This window comes from Neopelma chrysocephalum, unplaced genomic scaffold (genome assembly GCF_003984885.1).
Source record: "Neopelma chrysocephalum unplaced genomic scaffold, ASM398488v2 Primary Assembly neopelma1_42, whole genome shotgun sequence".
Taxonomy (NCBI): Eukaryota; Metazoa; Chordata; class Aves; order Passeriformes; family Pipridae; genus Neopelma; species Neopelma chrysocephalum.
In genome coordinates, this window is record NW_020897700.1 from 8,356,921 (window position 1) to 8,379,815 (window position 22,895).

General features: G+C 37.4%; 2 protein-coding genes across 10 annotated transcripts in view; one reads left to right on the plus strand and one right to left on the minus strand.

The window, feature by feature from the left end:
- Positions 1–18,900, plus strand: CENPU (centromere protein U). 2 transcript variants are annotated; one of them, XM_027676628.1, is made up of 12 exons: positions 1–117; positions 297–426; positions 1,888–2,005; positions 3,405–3,510; positions 4,108–4,198; positions 5,276–5,348; positions 8,196–8,313; positions 8,703–8,781; positions 9,848–9,895; positions 11,236–11,297; positions 12,650–12,806; positions 18,616–18,900. In XM_027676628.1, the coding sequence occupies exons 2-12, from the start codon at positions 376–378 to the stop codon at positions 18,646–18,648; spliced, it is 936 nt and encodes a 311-aa protein (XP_027532429.1). In that variant the 5' UTR covers positions 1–117; positions 297–375; the 3' UTR covers positions 18,649–18,900. The 2 variants fall into 2 exon arrangements, with proteins under 2 accessions (XP_027532429.1, XP_027532428.1); XM_027676627.1 differs by lacking the exon at positions 18,616–18,900 and adding an exon at positions 13,520–13,855.
- The window catches only part of PRIMPOL (primase and DNA directed polymerase), a 17,989-nt gene continuing 9,213 nt past the window's right edge, over positions 14,120–22,895 (minus strand). For 7 of the 8 annotated variants that reach the window (XM_027676618.1, XM_027676620.1, XM_027676621.1 and 4 more), the window contains 8 exons: positions 20,420–20,713; positions 18,942–19,104; positions 17,601–17,698; positions 17,142–17,228; positions 16,948–17,056; positions 15,695–15,777; positions 15,569–15,615; positions 14,120–14,622 (listed from right to left, as the gene is read on the minus strand). In XM_027676618.1, the coding sequence (XP_027532419.1) occupies positions 14,317–14,622; positions 15,569–15,615; positions 15,695–15,777; positions 16,948–17,056; positions 17,142–17,228; positions 17,601–17,698; positions 18,942–19,104; positions 20,420–20,713 (1,187 nt within the window). In that variant the 3' untranslated portion in view covers positions 14,120–14,316. The remainder of the gene's footprint in view (positions 14,623–15,568; positions 15,616–15,694; positions 15,778–16,947; positions 17,057–17,141; positions 17,229–17,600; positions 17,699–18,941; positions 19,105–20,419; positions 20,714–22,895) is intronic. The other variant, XM_027676626.1, reaches the window with a different exon arrangement.

Sequence of the window (22,895 nt, forward strand, 5' to 3'; positions counted from 1 at the left end):
TTCGCGGGGAGACGGGGCAGGGAGGGCGGGACGAGGGTCTGCCCTGCCCGCCTTGGGGCGCTCGGCGGGGCGGGCTGGGACCTCCTGCGTGAGGGGAACGGCAGCGGCGGAGCGAAGGTACGGTCCTGAACAGCTTTGTCGCGATTTATCTCTTTTATGTGCCTGGCTCGTTACTAACTGATGCATGCTATATATAACTTATACGTCGGTCTAGGCTAATGAAGTGAGTTTTACTGCTTTTAGAGTGAGCTGAGATTAATAAATTGAAGTAACTAAGATTTCCCGTTCTCTCCCAGATACTGACACAGAGAAAGCTGATTTGTGTCGGGGACAATTTTTCACTGACTTTATCCTCAGCATATACTGAATAGCGAAATGTCCTCGAAGAAGAAAATAAAGAAGACTCATACAAGCTATAAATTAGAGGTAGGTTTTGCTAGGTTGGGCAGAATTCAAACAAGCCGGTGTTTCGTTTTTGTTCAGAGCATCCGAAGGAGGGTAAAGAAGATGGTAAAGAGTGTAGACGGGAAGCCATACGAGGAGCGGCTGAGGTTACTTGGCTTGTACAGGTGGAGAAGAGGAGACTGAGGGAAGACCACGTCGTGGTCTCAGTTTCCTCACAAGGGGAAGAGTAGGGGCAGACACTGATCTCTTCTCTGTGGTGATCAGTGACAAGACCCGAGGGAATGGCCTGAGGTTGCATCAGGGAGGTTTAGGTCAGATATTAGAAAAAGATTCTTCACCCAGAAGGCTGCTGGGCACTGAAACAGGCTCCCCAGGGAAGTGGTCACAGCACCAAGCCTGACAGAGCTCAAGAAGCATTTGGATGATTCTCTGAAACTCATGGTGTGACTCTTCGGGATGGTCCTATGCAGAGCCAGGGGTCGGATTTCAATGATCCTTGTAGGTCCCTTGCAACACGGGATATTCTGTGATTCTGTGTTGTGTTACCATGCAGTCTGGGCATTGTCTCTGGAGGTGGATACACAGGAATTAACGCAGGGCTTGCTTTGCACAGGCACTGGGAACTGCTGTGCAGTCCCTGCTGGGGCAGGCTTGGGGTGCGTGCGTGGGGTTTTCTTTTTTTCCTTCTGGGAGTAGTACAAAATGGACCAGTGACTTTCAAACAGCAAAAGTTTAAAAACAGTCTCATAAAAGAAAAGAGAACGATTTATAGAGGAAACAGTTGATGTGTCTATATTTTGTGCCATAACAGAACTTGTGGGGCACTACTAAGCACTGGTAAAATTAAAAAGATCAGGAAGTTGGTGTTTTCTGCTTATAATTCACCCTCCATGCACTCACACAAATCAGTGAGAAATTCACTCCCACATGGTAAGAATGACACACAACTGTTTCATAAACTAGTGTCATTCCCTTTACCCTTCTGTTTTACAGAAGTGTCTATGTAATCCTTGATTTAAAAATTCCACTTTTTAGAAGAAGTTATAGTATAACTTTTCAATTTTTTTAAAATGACAATAATTAAATCGAACAAGGATGGAAATTTATGTATTATAGAGATGAAAGAAGAAATACTTTAATGCCTGAAAAGAAAAAGGACACAGATCATAGAAATCAGATACTAGACTGTTATAAGACTTCTAAGCTTGCATACTTATTTTTATGAAATAAGACAAAGCTCACACTAGAGTACAGTATCAAATAGTGCAATGTACATGTTTTATACCACCACTTCTCTTAGGGGAAAAAACCCATAGCCTGAGGATAAAACATGCTTCAAATACTTTATGCCATGACCCAGTGGTTAGTGCGGTCCTGGTTAAATGTATTTCTAGTCAAATGTTCTTGAAATTCATCATCATATTTAATCTGTTGTACATTCAAAAAGCTGCATAAACTGGCTGTAATTTCATACCCATCCAGGAACACAAAACCAATTCCAATCTTCGCTGGAAATCACTTCTGCTTGAGGAACCAGATGTCTCAAGGATATTGAAGGTAGCGGAAACAAAACACCTGGAGGAGCTTGATGATTCCTTTGGTTAGTATTAACTTGAATGTCATTTAATGTATGATTTTCACAAACAAACCACGAGGGCAAAATACTTCAATGCTTACCTAGGAAAAGTTATTGTTTCTTTGCCAGAGAAAGTAATGGACAGGAGAGACAGAGAGTTTTTTATGTTATTTTCTATAATTTAGGAAGTAACAAGAATAATGCTGTAATATGTACAAGTAAAAGTTAACAGAAAAATACTGGCTATTCAAGTTTTATATCTGAACGGTAGAATTTCGCACATTATAATATTGCAGTTGTGTAAGAATTTACATTTAAAACCCAAAGTTCAATATCTTAAGTTATTCTCTATTAAGCTACACAAATTATGAAGTGAAATTTTTGCTATTGTAAGAGTATTTATGGCAGCAAATTTGGACATTCACAGGGATGTTGTTGTGCCAGTTTCAAATCTTATTTAAAAAAATAACATAAAACCATACAATTTTTGGTGAGGGATTAAAACCATTTCCATGCTTTGTATTGTACTTCTGTAATGAGGCCTCAGTATACAGGCAGAGAATCAATTTAGATGAAGTAGGTGCTCCTGAGTGAAGTCCTCTATTATTGTGTTATATATATAAATAATTGAAAAACTGTGTGATTTGAAGTTGTAGAGAAAATGCTAAGAGTTATTTCTCAACTGTAATTGTTATTACTCTAAGAAAATCATGGAAATATACATGTGACTACTAGAAAGAGCATTGAAAATGAGCTATAAATAATTTAGCAAGAGGATTGTTATAAGGACAAGACAGAAAGATGAAAAGCTCTTCTTTTCCTCACTTCTGTGCTATGTATTTAGACTATAAAAAGGATGCCCACTGGCACTAATGTAAACTAAGACAAAATTTATGTGGCAATGTGCTTGAAAAAAAAAATTATACTACCGAAAGCATGCTAAAACTCAAAGTTCCCAGAGTTCTAATTTATTTTAGTAGCTACCTTTAAGAATTCTACATTTACAAATATTCTGTAGCAGCTGTAACTGTCTTCTTATAGCATCCAATAAAGCAGCTTAAAGTCTATATTAACAAAAATTAGAAAGTAGTTGTTTAAATATGTAGAAGGTTTACGTATGCTATAGCAAAGAGAGACTTTAAAGACACTGTACAAAATATTTTGCCTGCTATATGCCATATGTACATGCCCAGCTTTCCTGCACCTTTGTTTTTAGTTTGTAAAGAAATAGCAGGTGGATGGGTACATAAAACTTTTCAATATATATTTTTTTCTAATCCTCAAATAATACTTTTAACAAGAACTTCCTTTTTAATAGCTAGCAAACCACAAATACCCTAACTAAATGCTTAATGGCAAGAAGTGCTCCTTGCCTTAAGAGATGGGACCAGTGTTCATGCAATTTGTTTTCTGTTCTTTATAGATCACCCTTTGCACAGTACTGCTGTGGATGCTTATGGAGAGGAACACTCACAAAATGAGTCACTTGGTCGTGTTTCAGCACTGCAAAGGCAAAATACAGAAAGAAGGTCTGGTGAAAAAAAAAATAGAATTGCCAGCGTTTAATCTTTAGATTTTTAGTTTAAGTGGGAAAAACGTTCTATTTGTCAAGTTTCCTAGCTGCTTATTAAACAGATGCTTTAACTTAAAATTCCCAAGATCAGAAACCAAAAGAGAGAGATTGAAGATTGTAGAAAACAAATGGTAGAGTAAATCTGAGTCTGCCATTTGTAAGCAGTACAGTGATTTAAGTACTTACTGCAGTTTTTATATTGAAAGGATTTTAAAATGTCTCTCTGAGGTATTAATTAGTTCTCTAAATGCTAGTGTCTGAAGTTAAAAGATGGAAAAATTGAAGAATGGGTAGAAGCCAGTTAAATCATGTGTAACAGAGAAAATTATTTTAAAAATATTTTAATTCAAATTTTTGTATGTTTCTCATTTGTTTAATCAAATTTTGGTTTAAATCTGAAATAATTCCAATTTGAATTAAATAGCAAGACAGTATTAGTGCTTGTGTGAGAGTATGTTGTGAGAGTATTGTTACTTTGATTTTTGTTTTATTGTGTAGATAGTGAAGATCATTCTTTCTCAGTGTATAGCAGTGTATGTTTTTCTTTTCCTAGTAAAAAAATGCATCTATCAAAGACATCTAATGGTGATGGGCATAAACTCAAAACAGACGATGCTGGAGATGGACCCCTTAAGGAGACTGTGGTACACAAAAAGTTGCATAAGTATTATCAGTCACTTTAATTTTAGCTTACTTCTTGCCATGCCTGCATTAGAGGGTGGGGTGAGAGGAAGACCTTTATTTCTTAGTACTGCCTTAGTATTTAATTGTATCCAAAATAATCAATCCTCAAAGTATTCCTGAGAGATAGCCAAGTGAAATGCTTAAAGCTACAGTCATCATGTCAGCATGGAATATAATATAATAGGCAGGTGTTCTGGATCCTGTAGCCTATTCTCTTTTTCATCTGGGAATATGTTCTTTCCTTCTTTCAAATATCTTCTTTGTATCTAGAATACATGTGCTTGAAGAATGGCATACCAGATGGAATATGAATCCTTTGTGCTTTTTCAGTATTGAAATGAAACAAATTTATGAGAGAAAAGAATACTGATAAAATTAATTTTGAATGTGTATTAGAATTAAAAGCCATCCAGTTTTGAATGAGTGTTTTTCCACACTTACTCCACAACTAGTGTCAAATGCTCTTGGCCCACTTCCAGACATACAGAGGAAGTTAATCATCTGCAGGCTCAAAAGTAGACCTGTGATAAAAGAAGGTGTGCAGTAGTTTGTATAAAAGGTTTTTTACGTATTGGAATTTATTGGAATTGCTGAAAATGATGCTGTGAAATTCAATACAGAATGTTAAACTGGATGTATGCAGCACTTTTGTAGAAGTGCTGTTGGTGTCACAAAGTAGTCAAAGTAGAGAAAGAATTGGGACAATGTGGGTGAAAAGGAAGGTGAGTAGGCAGTGTTGATCAGAGAAATGTTAATACTGGGCAATGACTGTGCTGAACTGAGGGTCCTTATGCTCCTTAACATGTTCCTAGTCCTGGTGCACGGCCAGTGGCCAACGTGTCAGTTGGTCAGTGCATTCAGGCAGCTGCTGTCCTGCAGCAGTGTGGTCACTGTGCTGGGATTCTGGTGAAATGGACCTGTGTAAATGTTACAGATGTTTCAGTCAGGAAATGCTTTCTGCTTAATTGCCATCTCTCAGAATTTTAAATTAATAATAAGGGTTTATTTTGGAAGTTAATCTGCTTTTTGTATCACAGAAGGGTCTGAATGCTACTCAGTTCCAGGCGAAAAAGAAGCAGCCTTCAGAGGAGAACACATCAGACCCTTCTGGTAAAGTAGACTTTTCAAAACTCTCATATAGCTTTTCCTCATTCAAGATGAATGTCTTTCCATGCTTTAATTTCTGGTATCTAGCAACAAGCTCTTGGAAATAAGGCAAAATAGGAAGGTGTATGCCCAGTGGAAGCAAGGTCAGGAGACAGGGGAAGAATTCAGAGATGCTGCTTGCCACTGTAGGGAGAAAATTCGTGCAGCCAAAGATCAGCTGGAGTTGAAGCTGCCAGAAATGTGAGGGACAATAGAAAGAGTTTTTTCAAATACATTAATGGCAATGGGCAGTATAGAAATATCATCAGCCCATTACAGGATGAGGATGGTCACCTCACAAACAGGGACAGAGACAAGGCAGAGGGGTTTAGTGCTTTCTTTGCCTCTGTCTTCAACTCAGATGATGGACCAAGGGGATCTCAATGCCCTGAGCTGGAGGACCATGACTGTGAGAATGACCAACTCCCTGAAATTGTGCAGGACCTGCTGCTCCAGCTGGACCCCTACAAATCTATGGGGCCTGATGGGATTCATCCCATAATCCTCAAAGAGCTGGCTGATGTCATTGCAAAACCTCTCTTGATGATTTTTGAGTGGTCTTGGGAATCCGGAAAGGTCCCAGCTGACTGGAAGCTGGTGAACATTGTCCCAGTTTTCAAGAAGGGCAAGAAGGAGGACCTCGGGAATTACAGACCCATCAGTCTCACTTCAGTGCCTGATAAAGTTATGGAGAAGATTATTCTGGGAGGTGTTGAAAAACACCTGAAAGACAACACAGTCATTGGTCACAGCCAGCACGACTTCATGAGAGGAAGTCCTGCTTATCAAACCTGGTTTCCTTTTATGACAAGGTAACCCATCCAGCTGATCAAGGGAAGCCAGTTGATGTAGTCTTTCTGGATTTCAGGAAAGCTTTCAATACTGTCTCTCACAGGATCCTTCTGAACAAAATGTCCAGCACACAGCTGGATAAACACATCATGCAGTGGGTGAGCAATTGGCTCATGAGTGGAACACAGAGAGTAATAATGAAATGGGGCAACATCAGACTGGTGACCTGTCACTAGTGGGGTTCCACAGAGCTCTATTTTAGGCCCTGTGATCTTCAACATCTTCATAAATGACTTGGATGCAGGACTGGAAGGGATACTAAGCAAGTTTGCAGATGACACAAAACTGGGAGGACCTGTTGACTCCCATGAAGGCAGGGAGACCCTACAGAGAGACCTTGACAAATTAGAGGACTGGGCAATCACCAACCATATGAAGTTCAACAAGGGAAGTGCCAGATTATGCACCAGGATGGGGCAACTCCAGATGTACGCACAGACTGGGGGACAAGAGGCTGGAAGGCAGTGCCACGGAAAGGGATGTGGAGATCCTGGTCAATGGCAAGTTGAATATGAGTCTGCAGTGCCCTGGCAGCCAGCAGGGCCAACTGTGTCCTGGGGGCATCTGGCAAAGCATTGCCAGTCCAGAGAGGGGATTGTCCCACTCTGCTCTGCGCTGGGGCCACCTCACCTTGAATATTGTGTGCAGTTTTGGGCACCACAATATAGGAAAGATATTCAGCTATTAGAGAGCATCCAAAGGAGGGCAGTGAAGATGGTGAAGGGCCTTGAGGGGAAGTCATGTGAGGAGCAGCTGAGGTCACTTGGTCTGTTCAGCCTGGAGGAGACTGAAGTAAGACCTCACTGCAGTTACAACTTCCTTGTGAGGGGAAGAGGAGGGGCAGGCAGTGATCTCTTCTCTGTGGTGACCAGTGGCGGGACCTGAGGGAATGGCCTGAAGTTGTGTCAGAGGAGGTTGACGTTGGATATTAGAAAAAGATTCTTTACCCTGAGGGTGATTGGGTGCTGGAATACACGCTCCCCAGGGAAGTGGTCACAGCACCAAGCCTGACAGAGTTCAAGAAGCGTTTGGATTGTACTCTCAAGCACATGGTGTGACTCTTGGGGATGGTCCTATGCAGGACTGAGAGTTGGGCTTAATGATCCTTGTGGGTCCCTTCCAACTCAGCATGTTCTCTGACTCTGCGATGTTGCTTCAAGAAATGGAAGGTTTTAGTTTCAGTTTTGGCATAGACCCACATTTGATCCCCATGGTTTGCCTATTCCTCTCCTGAAGGGGTAAAACGTGTGCATTATCCCTCTAAGGCAGACTGGTTCCCTTTGGAGGGAAGTCTGGGGCTGTAGATATGAAGCTGTAAGAGGTGTCAGTACATTCCTTGGTCTGGAAGCCTGGAGCAGCAGCTGGGGCAGAACTTGGAGTGCCCCTTGTGTCATCTTGCTTTCTTTGAACCCATCATATTGTAGTACTAGACTGACATTTGAGAGTGTGTGAAGAAACATGGTTTAACTTTTTGTGGAATTAGTTAATAATACTGTTGCAAAATCTAAGGAAATGTATTTGTATATAGGGGTTTTTTGAAGCATATATGGTATTAATACAAAATGTATACAAATATGAAATAAATGTAATAAAATAAATATAAAAGCTCATGATTCTTTGCCCAAACTCAGACTAATAGTTTTTACAAGACAAAAAATTATGTCTACGGTCAGTGTGTATTTTATCAGTTAGTTTACTAATGTATTTCTGGACTTGCTTGAAATGATAAAGAGTAAGTTGTATATGATTGATCATCCCAATTTTAAAGGGCTTCTGGATAAATCTATCATAGTTGCTCAGCTGAAGACAGATGAAATAATATATCACTCTTCTCAGATTTATTATTAAAATATTCATAACTTTTGGATGGTTATTTTGATGGTGGGAACAATAATTTTTCTATTGTTTTAGAACATGTACCTGAGTTCTGCAAGACTTATGTTTATTCTGTTGTTTCAGTGGATAGCCCACATTCTGTACAGGTTTGGTGTCCCAAAGAGCTGAAGAGATCTCCTAGAGATATTACAGAACTGGATGTTGTTCTGACTGAAGTTGAAAAGATAGCAGCAAATTACAGGTAAATATTCTGCTTTCCTATGATTGAATATTCAAAGTTTTAAAAAGGATTACCTGTGGTTTTGCTAGTGGGCTGTCCTTTGGGGAATGCAGTATTGCATGGTTACATTTTAATGTTATTTTAATGATTGTTCAGTTTCTGTGATACCAATGTTTTTTCATATGTGATCTTGATGTGGTCTGCAGGGATTTGATATTTTTTCAAACAATACCACATCTCAGCTGACATTTTTCAAGGTAGAAATTAAGCTATTGCTAGTATATGAAAGATCTGCAGTTGCCTAGCTGCTTAACACTAGGTTTTATTCGTTACTTAAAGGAATGTTTTTGGATGAGATTTCCCCTTTACTAAACTAAATGGGTTGTGTTTTGTCCCTCTAACTTCTCCAGACAAAGCATAGAATCAAACATTTGCAGAAAGGCTATCAATGACTTCTGTTCTGCTTTCAAGGGCCAAATCACCGATCTTGTAAGTACACCAGAAATAAAATCAAGTTTTGTGGTCAGAAATGCCTATGGTTTTATATTGTCCATTACATACTTATTTTACAGTACGTAAAGTTTTCCAATCTATTGTCAGTATAAATAATACAAAAACAGAGTCTGTTGTGTGCAGGTTATGATTTGCTGCCTCTGAGCAGGCTTTCATAAGAATTGCCTCCGGACACAACACTGCTGTCATGCAGGTACTTTGCAAAATTGTCAGCTTTTGAGAATAGGGAAGCATCTAATAATCCTGAAGTGTTTGTTGTATCTAAATCATTATGTAGGAAAACTGGAGGGCTGCATAATTTGAGTGAGCATAACAGCTGTGTCAAACACTGTTTTAAAACCTCATGGACTAGAGTTTTAAAAGGCCAATGATTTAATTTTTATACTGCGTCTCAGTGACTCTTGTTTAGAGGCCTGAGTAAGGCCTCTAACATAGTCCAGGGAAAATCATCCTTTTTTAATTAGCAGTTTGAACATAACTCTAAGATATTCAAGAACGGTCTGGACACAGTCCTGTGCCATGTGCTCTAGGATGACCCTGCTTGAGCAGGGAGGTTGGACCAGATGACCCACTGTGGTCCCTTCCAGCTTGACCGATTCTGGGATTCTGTAACAAGCTTATTGGTTTGGAAGACTAAGATTTCTTCTCACTAATTGCAAGGAGTAAAATGAACTCAGAATTTTGTAGGACTTGTGATAAGTACTAAAACTATAGTTCTAAGTGTTTCATGAGAAGGAATAAGTTTTAAAAAGACTAGATTTATACCTATATATATAAAGTTATAGAAAACTTAAGCTGTGTAGTATTACAGTAATTGGTACAACGAGTATTACTTGCACTAAATAATGTTGTGCAACAGTCTTTCTCTGGCATGAGGAGAGGGGAAAGACTCGATACACAAGTAATCTCACTTTGAAACAGTGTTGGTTTTTTAAATAGCTTTTTATGTTATTCCAAAGTAATTCTTGCAGCCATGTTTTTAGGAGGATAGTGATGAATCCAAGATCCATAGTCAATCTGTAATTCTTCTTTTCCTCTGTAGATAGCAGGAGTCCAGGAATTAAAGAATATGAAGAGAAAAAATGCTAAGGTAAATATATCTATATCACTAGATTGTATGGCATACAGTAGTGGGCATTGAAATTTCAAGAAGCTGACTGGAAGAAATAAAATAATTGACAAAAAGGTGTACTGTACTACAGAATCAACTACACAAATAGGGGATAGGGAACCACTAGAGTATTTTTGGAAAAGGGCTGAGTAAATATGATGGAATGCAAACTCCATATATATACTGCTATAGGGTGTAAAAAGAAGGAATGCACATTAGGATGTGTAGGTGTCCATGCATGTGAATTACTCTTTTGGTTTTTTGGAGTTAGGTGGGGTTTTTTTTAATGAGTACTTGTGAGGCCTCTGGAGAGCTAATTAAATATTGAGAGCTAACCTTCAAGAAACACAAATGAATATAAAAATCTAAGAGAGCAGCAAAGATGGTGACCTGCGAGGATAGAATTGGATTTCTTAGTTTAAAGAAGTCTATGGGAACTGCATTCCCTAAATATATGCAGAATTTTTGTTCAGAGGAAGGCAGTTCCTCTGTTCATTCAGAGTGAGTAGTAATTTACTGAAAATGCAGTTGGGGAATGTTGACAGGAGGAGGAACTAGTGTAAGAGCAGAAAAACATTGCAGTGGTTTTATCAGGGAGAGGTGAATGCCCTAGAGCAGAGAGATTTAAGAGAAGCTTAGGCACTGTCTGGCTTTCTGCCCGGATTAACATCTTCTGCAAACTTTTCAAGGACAAAATAGCTTTCAACAAATAAGGTCAACATGAGGCTTATTCTGGGATGTAGCAATTAATATGCTAAAGTCTTGTTGATTTGGGGTGATATGGCAAGCTACTCAGCATGTAAAATAATACACGTATAGAATTCACAGACACATTTATCCTTAGTTTGACTCATATACATTTGTTTAAAATCAGATTTTTAGTTGTTAAATTTAATTTTATGATCAGTTTTGGGTGTTGCTTTTATTTTTTTTTTAAATTGGATGTTATATTAAAGAAAGCTTAGTTATGGCAATCATACTAAACATAGCTTCATGTTAGTTTTCATTTTTAAAACAAAGACCTCCTAGAGTTGGTCATGTTTGTGTTCAAAATGTCACAAACTCCTTTTGTATGCTTGTAAATTGAGTGTTCCTTAGGAGAAATTTTGGATGGAGGTAAAAGTTTGACATTTTAAACAGCTTTGAAGTGTTTAAAATACAAATGCAAAATATGGCAGTTTATAAGGTCTGATATCTTGGAATGTTCCACAAGAATCAGAAGCATAAAATCCCAGAGAAAAAAAGCCAATCAAATATGAGTTGTTTGCCTTTGAAATTACAGAAACTGTTTCAGAGACTTTGCTCACTATTTGTTTCAGGCAGTAACAAACATCAAAAAGAAAAGGCAGCGACTGGTGCAACTCAGAGAAGAGCTAATTGGGTATGTTTCTAATGATGCACAATAATAGCCTGAAGAGCTTAAACAATCTCTATTTTGTAGCTCAGAAGGGAAAGTAACTTTTTTTTGGTTTTTGTTTTATTTGATGAAATTACTGCTGTCTTGCTTTCTGTTTTTACAAAAGCTCGTGATGACCTCTCCTTTACATATATCAGTTGCCTAGATACTCATTCTTGCAAGTTCTCTTAGCTAAATCGTTACTAGGATGATGTTTCACACCATGTGTTCATAAGAAAAATACTAATGTTACAATTTGATTTGCAAAGGTGCTGTATCATAAATTTACAAAGGTAATACATAGGACTTTTTGGGTTTTGAGGTGGGAGATTGTATTTCACCTCTGCAATTTGGCTGGGGTTCCTCTAAGTACATGATTTGCTTTCTTCTCTTGTGGCCATACAATTCCCCATCTCTAACTTGGCATTAATCCTAAGAGTCATTTATATAAACAACATAGAAATCACGTTATTTGGAAGAACCATTAGGCTTCCCCAAATCCCATTGGTTGCTAGTGACAAGTTTTATACTGAAGCTGTATATAACATGACTCCATAAGTTAACTCTGTAGGGAACCAGGGGCTTGGATCCACAAGAACAGTGTAAAAACCTTTTCTCTATGGCCATGGGAGGCTTGTGTAACTTTGCAGTTCTATGGACAAATTATGCTCAAAAAACTAATCCCTCAATATGGTTTGAACCCCCTCACAGACTGAAAGCTGTCTTCGCATTTTTTATGTGTTCTATTGTAATCCTTTGGTCATTTTAAGAAAGCTTTTTTTCTCTTGAATGAAAATGGCTGTTTGTGTTCAGTTTTTGGAGTGCTATTGTAATGGATTGAGCCCTCCAGTTTACTTAGGCAGAGGTGTAGGTAGTTTGTAGATCCTGAGTATGCTTCAGCATAAGCACTTGAACACCTCAGCCTGCAGGCAGGCGTGTGCAGAAGGAGAACACCTAAAGAAACTATATTTGGAAAACTTAAATGCTTAAGAGAGAGGAGCTATATTGTCAGACTCAAAAGACAATTTTAAGTCTGACAAAAGAACTGTTCTTTTTGAGAATTAAAAAAAGAGTTCTCAAAAAGTTTCTTTTTGAGAATTAAAAAAAGAGTTCTCAAAAAGAGTTTCTTTTTGAGAAAGAGAGGTTTGGGGTTTTTTGGTAGATTTGGACTCATGCTCCTATTTAAGTAATATGCTAGTTGTTCCAATTAAACAGTATGCTATACTAACCTATGTTTTGTGTTTCTGAGCAACCTTTCCTTCAAGTCTTCTTCAGAGGAAATATGTTCATGCAATAATTATGCAGATACAAACATCAAAGCCTTGATTCTTTTTCAGAGCTGAACCACAACTGACACGATTACAAAGAGAATATGCTGAGGTAAAGGAAAGGAAATCTTCCTTGAGGCAAACAATTGAATTACTTACTGATTTAAAGGAGCTACAGCAAGACTGTTTGGATTATAGAGAAGAAAACCCAAAAGGAAAAGTGGTAGTAAGTACGAATTTTGCATGTATTTCTGAACAGTTCTGGGTCACAACCCTCCTCCCCATTTTTTCTTTCCTGGACTGCTGGGCACTTGTATTAATGTTTAAGTTATATTAAATAGCAATATTTTGTTAATTGTCTTTGTGGAAGCAACTTGAGAATCACTGCTGTAACTGCACTGTAGTATCTCACTCTTCTTGGTCTCATGTTAAAAGCTAAAGTATTTCAGAGAGGATTCTGCTGCCTCGTTCTCTATGTCCAGGAGTTGAAAGGACATAAAAGCCTAACAGTTGTCCTCAGTTGTAACTTTTTAATAGAAATTAAAGAAAGATTAACACTGAGAAACAAGTAATTAATTTCTTTTGTTGTTATTGTTCAAAGAAAGGGAAAGCTCTGGTACTTCCATGTCTGTTCTGTAAGGTATTTAATGCTAAGAACAGTGCTTTTATTTCATGGCCAGAGTAACTTCTCATGTAGCCTTAGAACTCTTTCCCGTTTTACCCAGGACCTGGTGTGGTATTTTCTGTTGACAAGGGTACATGTCTGCCATGTGTAAGGGAAATCCTCGCATTTCATAAGACGCTCTTATTAATTTTGGCCATTCTTCACTTTTAAAAATCATGTTGTGCCATTCCAGATAGAGGAAAAATAACAGATATGTAAGTGATCTTTCCAAGAGTTAAAAATGTTGCCTTGTAATTTTATTTCCATATCAACAGTATGGAACTTCCAGCCTCCCTGCTCTTCTGATGGAGTCACGGAGAATTCTAGGAGCAGAAAGACACTTTCAGAATATTAATATGAAACTGGAAGAGGCTCTGGCTGTACAAAGAGAGAGATTATCAAAGGAAGACTAAGTGTTTTTTAAGACTTTCTGACATTTGTTAAAAACAATTATTAGAATGGTAGTGCTTAAAGCGTGATTTTGTTTCAATGTTTAAAGGTCAATGACTTGATTGAGATGTATCTTTCTATTGTCAAATAGTCTCAATGTCAGTGAAATGACTGAAAGAGCAATCCCACTTAAAGTAATAAAACTTTTCTGTGCTTGTGAACAATGTTGGGTTTTAATCTTGTGCTGTTAAAGTAATGTGATCTTGACAGCAACATATACTTTTAAAGAGAACACAGAGACTTTGGCTGAACTATTCATAGACATCTTTTTATTAAATTTGTATTTTAAATAAATAATTTCATTCCATTTCTGGAACTAAAGAAGTCTGTTTAACTTGGTTTATCAATAAAACTTGGACATAAAACTAGCAAAATAGGAACTGTACAGCAGAGAGCGTTAAAATGCTAAGCTTGGAGCAGCATTCCTGATGAGTGTTTCAGTCCAGCACTCTTCAGACCCAGCGTAATCTTCCATGATCTCCTCCTGCCTGTTCAAGATCATCCAGCTAATTTGTCCTACACCTCTGGAATAGTGCTTTTGAACTACGTCGCAGTATCTTTCCAGAGGCACACAGCACGCAGGTGTCATTGCTGGCAGTCTGTGTGCTGGCCAAGCCAGTGGTTAGCTGCCTTCTTTATTGCAAGAGTCTTCTTTCCTTAAAGCTTCCAAAAGAGCTTCATCTGGGATTTCTTCCATTGCATAATTCAGACTATCATTTGCAGCTTCGACGAGTTCCACATCTTCAGCAGCTTCCAGGAAACAGGTATCGTTGCTTGCATTTTCCCACTCACTGTCTGACAACAAGAAGTCTTGAGACAAGCTGTTTGCCAGAGATCCTGAGCTTTCTGGCAAGTCTGACGCATTAAAATGTGGTTTCACTTTTTCTTCTGTGTTCCCCCTTTCATCCATTCGTGTATACTCTTCTTCCTTTGAGAAACAAGAGTACTACTTACTCCATATGAAAATGGTCTTCATACCTTTAACTGCTCTGCAAGTTTGAAACTGGTACTGTCACACATAGTAGATACTACAGAAAGCTGGCCAGCAAGACAGATTTTCCAGCATGTTAATTTATAACCATGTTAACCTCTGGAAGTCTATTTCGATAGGAGTAGAAATTTGCTGTTTTTCTAGCAACCTACAAGCAGTCTGTTGTATACAGCTTCTTAAAGTAATACAAGGTTAAAACTAATTTTAAGGTCTGTTTAAAGATACTGTCAGGATCTGAAAGTGCACTTAAATTACACTTTCTATGAAATAATACTAATAGCTATTGATGCTCTGCTTAAATAGAGCTTAACGTGCCATGCTGCAGTATGACCTTTAAAGCTGTCAAGTTCAATTTAAAAGTTGCAAAAATGCCAACTCTTATTGCCTAAGCAGTGGAAAAACTAATATGTTCAGGCCTTAGAATCTAGGTGCAGTATTAGGTTGGCTTAAATATTCTACCTGTTTAGGGGAAAGGTAACTGCTTTGATTCACTAAAATGGAGATAAATAAACTTCAAATATGAGGGTCACTGACCTACATTTCACTCTGATTGACTCAAGTGTTCCAGGAGCAGCTCCATTTTGGCTTGCCCAGCACGAAATCAAACTTGGGCAGTTTTTCCATTCTACTTTACCCTGCAGTGTCCTTGTGGCTTATGCACTGGGAACTGCTGTTCAGATCAAAACAGGAGGAAGTCTTTATCCCAGGTGAAGTTAGGTGATTCCAGTAACTTAAAAATGAGTATACAGTGGTACCAGAACCTCTTCTATACCACTGTAATTAGTGCATGGAGCTCAACAGACTGTCAGTGGGCACGTTCAGTGATTTCCAGAGACAACACAGCTCACAAGAACCTTAGCATATCGATAGGACAAAAACATACCTCTTTGAAAAGAGACAGGAGACATATCCCAGGTGGTAATGGAAAACCTAAATCAAATATATGGCATTAAAATTAACATTCAAAAAAGTATTAAGTATAATTGCTTTGAGATCATGGACTACATACTTTGTGATTTGAAGTTTTGTTCTCTGCAGACAGGATCATGACACTTTTGATACCAGACTTCGTTCTTCAGATCTACCAGAATCCTAAGAATGAAATTATTTAGTAACAGTAAATAAATGAAATTAATTCATACAGTAGGAAACTCTGACACTAAATGAACAGGTGTTGTTTTTCCTCAACTATGGACATTGCTTTCATACTCTGACATACTTATTATGTTTTGTACAATTTCTGATAATCTTCTAGCTTCATAAGTTAAAAGAAATAAATTTTTAAGACTGACATGGGGAAGTGAAATTTAGTTAACTTCATTACATTAAACTTGGAAGACAGTCATTAAAATAAGGTTAGCATATGGGATTTAACTGTAAGATAAGATTTTGTTGCTGCTGCTGTTACAGATTACATTATAACACCCACATAAAATCACTATTTCCTGTCAACTGATTAGACCACCCAGCTTTTTCAGCTGTGCTTTACAAACACCAAACTTCAAGCAACGTGCTTGGGAAACACCATCTAGCATAGTAGCTGTAGCATTTTTTGAGCATCCTTGTTTATCAAAAACCTATTCTTTATGTTTCAGTGACTTTAAATGTTATACAGAGTTATTTTTAAGTTAAAATATTTCTACTAATGATACACTGGAATTCTGATGTAATCTAAAAAACCTGATTTTCCATCACTTATTTTGCTAAAACTATACAAAGTCCAACTCCTTTCAGAGTCACAGGCAAAACTCGACTAAAGCGGCAGCAGGAATTACCCTTCTAAAATGGTAATTCTCAATTATTAAAATGACAAAGTCATTTTAATAACATAACAACGTAATTTAAGGTGCACTGTAAATTAATTTAAAAGTGGTCTGCTTTCTTTTTGTGATTTTTCAGCTTCCTAGCTGTAAAGTATAAATGCGTAGTACTGCTTAATAGCTTTAACATACTTTGACTTTTATGTTAGCATCTTTAGGCACATATTTTAAATACTGTGAATACCTACTTCGTAGAACTGTTAGAAATACAAGCCCAGTTATCACAAAGTAGACCTGGGGGAAAAAGTTTGGTTTTGTCTGGTTTTTTGGGGGGTTTGGTGGGTTTTTTTTTTAATTGAAGCGTTGTATCCTCACAGAGAAAGACAACAGAAATTGTAATAGGTGCTAATTCTATCCATAAGAGATTTTTCAGCATTTTTAGAGAATAACAGTTGAGCAGGAGAATAAAAAAAAGCTGTTTAAAACTGAATAAAAAACACACATTATGTTGTTACTTTTGTGAGCTCTTCCAATATTTTCACACCAGCGGTAACCAGAAATATCATATACAAGTATTTCTTTGAGAGAGAAGTAATTCCACTGCCGTATCCCTGAGGAAAAAAAATTAATTCTTTTAATTATTTAAAACTAGTGATGCAGAACACTCATTTGTGAATAATCAAGTGGTCTCTTTACCTCCTTGTAGCCCATCTTTATTAACCAAAGAATGAACAAAATTATCAATTTCTGGATATGGTGAACCCTGATAGCCTTCCATGGAATCTGTTAAAACAAAGGCCACATATACATCCTGTTAGTGGCTTTGCCATTGTAACATGTAATTATCACACATTACACATTATATAGACTACAGACAGAAAATGCACATGAATCACATCACACTCTCAAATGTGAAACCAGGGATAAAGCCACTGTTACTTTCTTGTACATCTTTAAACTGCTACTCCCACTCCCAAGAGGAGAAGGTAAATGGCATTCAGGGACTGCAGAGCATCCTTCCGTACAGATGTACTCTGCCTCCTGCAGAAGGGTAGCTGAAGAAGAGCCCTCCTAGAGGTTATCAGGTGTACAAGTCACAGTACATCTAATTAAAGAGAACTTTTTTTTCTATACAGGAGATAAGGTTTGAGGTACCTTGGCTGCTTCTGGTTGTTTTACTGTTTAAAAAAGCAGACGATTTTCTCTCCTCCTCTGAAAAGCCAGATGACAGAACTTTTGTGTCATCACTCACTCTGAAGAAAGAAGAGAATACAAAGGAAAATGTGTGATTCTTACAGCATAACACAGTACCATACAAGTTACCACAGTATGGCATAACATAACATGACAAAGCCCTGGGCCACTGGCTCCAGGGAGCCCAGCTGGAACAAGGGGGTGGCCAGGAGACATCCAGAGGTCCCTGCCAACCTCAACCAGCCCAGGATTCAGTGTGCACCATTGCCTATCCCTGGAGCACTCTCTCTTCTCACTTTGGCAGTTTCCCTGACTGGCACCAAGGGCAGGGGTTCCTCCTCCTCAGCAGCAACATTTGGTTCCTGGTGGAAGTCCCAGGACCCAGCCATTTAACAACTGCCAGTCCACACTCCTACAGCATATTTATGTAAATATACTCTTTGAAAGGTTTCAATTTTTTTTTGTCTCTCTAAAATGAACTACTTTTTTTTGCCATGTTGCTAGCTGAAGCCAGATGATCAAAGAAGTCTAAATTCAACACAGCAGAATTTCTCAGCCATATTTATGACAGACTCAGCTGATGCCTATGATCTGAATACACTATCTGATTTATGCTACAGGGTTGCTGGCATCAGTTCAGGATAATGAATATTTCAGGATATAAAACCTGAAGTCAGAACAAATCCATGTTTTGAATAAAAATATTATACCATTTTAACCCTCTTTCTGCTGCAGCAATGATTAGGATCTTCTTAGTACAGCAGATGATATATCGGAAGTTTAGATTAGCTACAAAAAACTTGGTTATTGTACGTATGAGTACCCAACGTAAGGAGGTATTTGTACCAAATGGGGAATCTGGTATGCAAGTAAACATGTACAAGAATCCTTTTTATTTATCTTATCCTACTTTGGAAAATATTCAGACTCTTCATATTTAACTGACTGGAAATCTGTAATTTTTGTTTTCAGAACTATACACAATCTGACCAAACTTAATAATGGTTAAGTTTTGGCATTTTGAGTGTGTACAGAGAAATGAGGCACAACTCAGGAGCTGTACCACATGTTCTGTGTCCTTTAAACACTTGAAGGTAGGTTCAAAAAAAAACAAACCAAAAACCAAGACTCTCAAGAGTTTTGTTCTTGTTTTTTCTTCAAAAACAAGTTCTACTAGGAACTGTAACAATGTTAATGGAATAACTGCTCATTCGAAGTAGCTTTTTGTAACTGCTGTGGGAGAATTATCATTAAAATACATATTTAAAAATATAGTAAATTCCACTGGAATTAAATAATTACCTGATGTTGCAGATTAAAGAGGAAAGAAAATATGCTTCTTCCAAGGAAACATCCTTTTCACAGCTAGGGATAAACTTATTATCCTCTGCTATCTTCAGAATCACATTTTTTCCTGCTTTTGATGATTTATACATCCGGAAGTTTCTATTCTTTGTATAAACTCCTACAGGAAAACAAATATTTTGTAACATAACAATGCTGGCTAGGATTTAGGGTAGTTAGCACTTGTAAATTAAACAATTTTCCTTAGACCCAGCTAAGAGTAATGAATGGACAAATACTATTACTGACTTCAGTTCACACCCCATAGCTGAAATGCAACAAAGCAAGATCATGACGCATGTACATTTTTATGTCATAGAAGAACTAAGAAAAACACCCCTACACAGGCATCTTAATGATTCTGGCATTATAATTACTAAAAGTTTCACTTCACTATAAGAAACTGTGATTTCACATTAATTTTGTGAAATACAACTGAGGACAAAAAGCTGCACATTTATCATCAAATTCTTAGAAGGTGACACAGTCAAAAATATGGTTTTATTTAATTTCCATGTATGAATATGCTTGAAGCAATTTTGAACAGTATGTGAAAGTAATCCTTCTGAATTAGTAATGGAGAAGCCTACTGTAGGGCCCGCTCTGGGATTACGTTTCAATAGATCAGACATATTGAGGAGGCCTGCAATGAAAGTGATCCTGAATTCCATGAGAAGAATCTGAAGGAATGGGGGTTCTTCACAGGAATCTGAGAAGAAAAGGACAGTAAAGTCTTGAAGTACATAACACATTGTTGTGCAAAAGCGTGCTGAGCTATTTTCATTTCACTGAGACAAGGCAAAAAGCAGAAGAAACAGATATGGGAACGAAGAAGGGTGGAACTTTCAAACTTTAGTTTGACTATGGATGTTGTGGTCCTGGAGATTAGTAACATTTTAATACCTTGAACAGGCTAAGCCCAGCTGGGCCATGAAGTGCCCAACCCAAAATTTCTATTATTCCATCACAAACCTAACAGCTGCCATTCCAAACAGGGAAAGAAGGCTCAATTCATACATGTAGAACAATTCAGAAGGCCACACCTCTAAGACTTATTCCATAATTAAGCAGCTTCTAATTCAACTGAAATAACAAAAAAATGCAATATATGCTATTCTCTTTTAATTCAAATGGGAGCACTAAGTATTAGATAAAAAAAATTATCAGAGACTTGTGTGGCAAGAATTTCTTCAAATTTCAGAAAAAAATAATTAAATGTAGTAATATAAGAGGTTCCATGGACCAAGAATCTAAGGTTCCTTTAAAGGATAGCACTTATGATCATAGTTGCAGCATGTATTGTATTTCATTTAAACTCTGACCATAGGGACAACAGTAAGAACACCACTGTTCTTACTGTCTGTAATAGAAGATTAAGAAACATCTAATTTCTTAACTTTGTTGCATCCCAAAGAAGTTTAAAAGCACATATTTACCTAGATCCACAAAAAGTTGCTTGTCGCCTTCTTTATCATTTACTATTAGAAAGGAAAAATCCGAATTTTCTCCCTGTTGTGACATTTCCATATCCTTTGTTTTGTGAGCAATGGCTGGCCAGCCTTTGGAAGCATCTTCGACAGCTGTGAGGTTTGTAAGAGAACCATCTAATCCAACTGCTTCTGCAGAAGACTGGAAAACACGTCCTGCTGCTTCTTCTGGAATCACAGCAGCAGCAGCCTTACTCTCCATCAATCTTATGGCAGGCTGCAAAATGGTTCTCACAAAGTTACCTTAAAAACAAACAAAAAAGGCCAAAAGCAGATAACGCTGTTTATGAGTCAAGAAAGAAAGAGTTCCTGTGCAAACATTTTTTAAAATAGCCAAGATGGAAGTGGTTGGAGTTTGGAGTCTTTTTAGCCCTTCTGCATTTTTAAAAAAACCTTTTGGTCAGCCCACTGTACAAAATGGTTCTGGCCAATAATGAGAAACCGATGCTTGGTAAGAATTTGTACTAAGTTTCTTTAAAAAAAACCCAAAGACACGAACAAGCTCAGATTTAGGATTCTGAAAAGCTTGTGATTGTCCCTCTCACTACTGCTTTCCCTAATATAATTTCCAAAATGACTGAAAATGTTTACTTGCAGTTTCATAGTGTGCTCACTGCTCTAAAAGTTTGATCAAAGATACTCAAACAACAAATTATTTTTACAAAAGTATTTTGTAATGACTTTTCAAACTCCCACTATTGTAATTCAAATCCATTGTACCTCCAGGCTCTGCTAGATGGTAACCAAAGACAAACAAATAAAAACTATGGCCATATTACTTCCAGGAAGAAAGCGGAGAACAGAATAAATACAGATGTGGGAAAAAAACTATGAAGTCAAAGGAATATTGGCAAGGAGAATTCTGCAGTGGCTGGATGAACCTTCAGTGGGGAACATGAAAGAATATGAAATATAAGTCCTCCTATGCTATATATCAACAGAGTGACTCAGCATATCAAGCATCAATATCATCATTATCCTCATAATTCATTACAGGACTAGTGAGGCACACAAATGAGTCACCGTCACAGACAGCGTTTTAACCCTGTGTGTCCAAATACACACAGAGAAATTCTTAGTTTTATAACAGTAGTCACTTGGATCTTCAGTTCAGAGAGAAAATGGACCTATTTCAGAACTCAAGTTTATTTCAATTATGATAAAAGTTAGAGTACCTGTAGAAGTCCTGGTTGACCACTTCACTTTTTTGTGTCTGTAACTGAGTAACAATCACTCTGGTGTCAGAATAGCAAGGGTTCTGTTACTGAAAGATTATTTTGGGACTTATTTCTTTATCATTCACACATGCCTTTGTTTTCTCTCTTCCAATGTCTTCTAACTGGTCAGATGTGGGAAACAAAGCCTACATTTCATACTTTTGATCCTTGAATGTATTTTTTGTATGTGGGATCCGTCATCTGAGTTGATCAATGCAAATTCATTGATCGCCACAGCTTTCCTGTGGACATTACATGATCTCTCTCTTACATGAGCTATGAACTCAGCCCCTGTATTTTAATTCTAGCTAGTAACTAATTCCCAATATTATATACTAGAAGTTTTAAATCATATTTAATTTTAAGCCCATGCACTTTATGTATGACTCCTGACATAAAATGCTTATGATACAATATCATCCAAGATGTGATACTTCGTATTCTAGTTTATCCCACATAAATACCACTAACTCATCTTAAAGAATGTTTTGTACGAGGCAGAACAACACAGTGCTGAATATAAAAAAAGCCATCACTTGCATATGTCTGAAAAATATATTAACCCCTTCAAGTTTAATATTAGACAAAATCTTTCCATCACATCACAAATATTTTTTTTTATAGAGGTTTTGGGAAATTACTTTACATAGTTATCTGCATTTTTACTTATTTACTACAGCAGAGTAATTTGCACAAAGTACAAAGCTAATACACCTCAGCACAAGTTTGTTGAGCAGGTTACCAACATGCACTAATAAAAAGTCTTGAGTATAATATTATTGGTAACATGCATGAATTTAACATTGGCATTTACAGTTATAAAAATTTGATTTTTACTGTGACTTCAATATCTTTTTGTAAAGGCAAAGCTGGAATATGAATACACAAGCTAGAAATGTATTTTTAAGTCTGGCAGTTTGTAAACAGGTCAAATTCACGTCACAGTGGAGACACAGAACATTTAAACCAATGGGCCAGAATAAACAATTCAAGCTTCTACTGAAATAATTGACTAATGTAATTTAGCTATCAAGATCAGAGGCTAAAATTGCTGTCATACCATATTATTTATCATCCATGTATTACTTAGGTGTTTATACTGGCAGAGAAGTTAAAAGGGCATACTTCTGAACTAAAAATTGCAGTACTCTCATTTAAGTCTTCAGGGTTTGTAACTGCTACCACGGTGTCAAGTAAGAAATAACTGC

Coding starts and splice junctions, on each gene's coding strand:
- CENPU (XM_027676627.1), top strand. CDS start 376: ATGTCCTCGAAGAAGAAAATAAAGAAGACTCATACAAGCTATAAATTA. Junction 427..1,887: donor ATACAAGCTATAAATTAGAG/GTAGGTTTTGCT, acceptor ATACCCATCCAG/GAACACAAAACCAATTCCAA. Junction 8,782..9,847: donor AGGGCCAAATCACCGATCTT/GTAAGTACACCA, acceptor TTTCCTCTGTAG/ATAGCAGGAGTCCAGGAATT.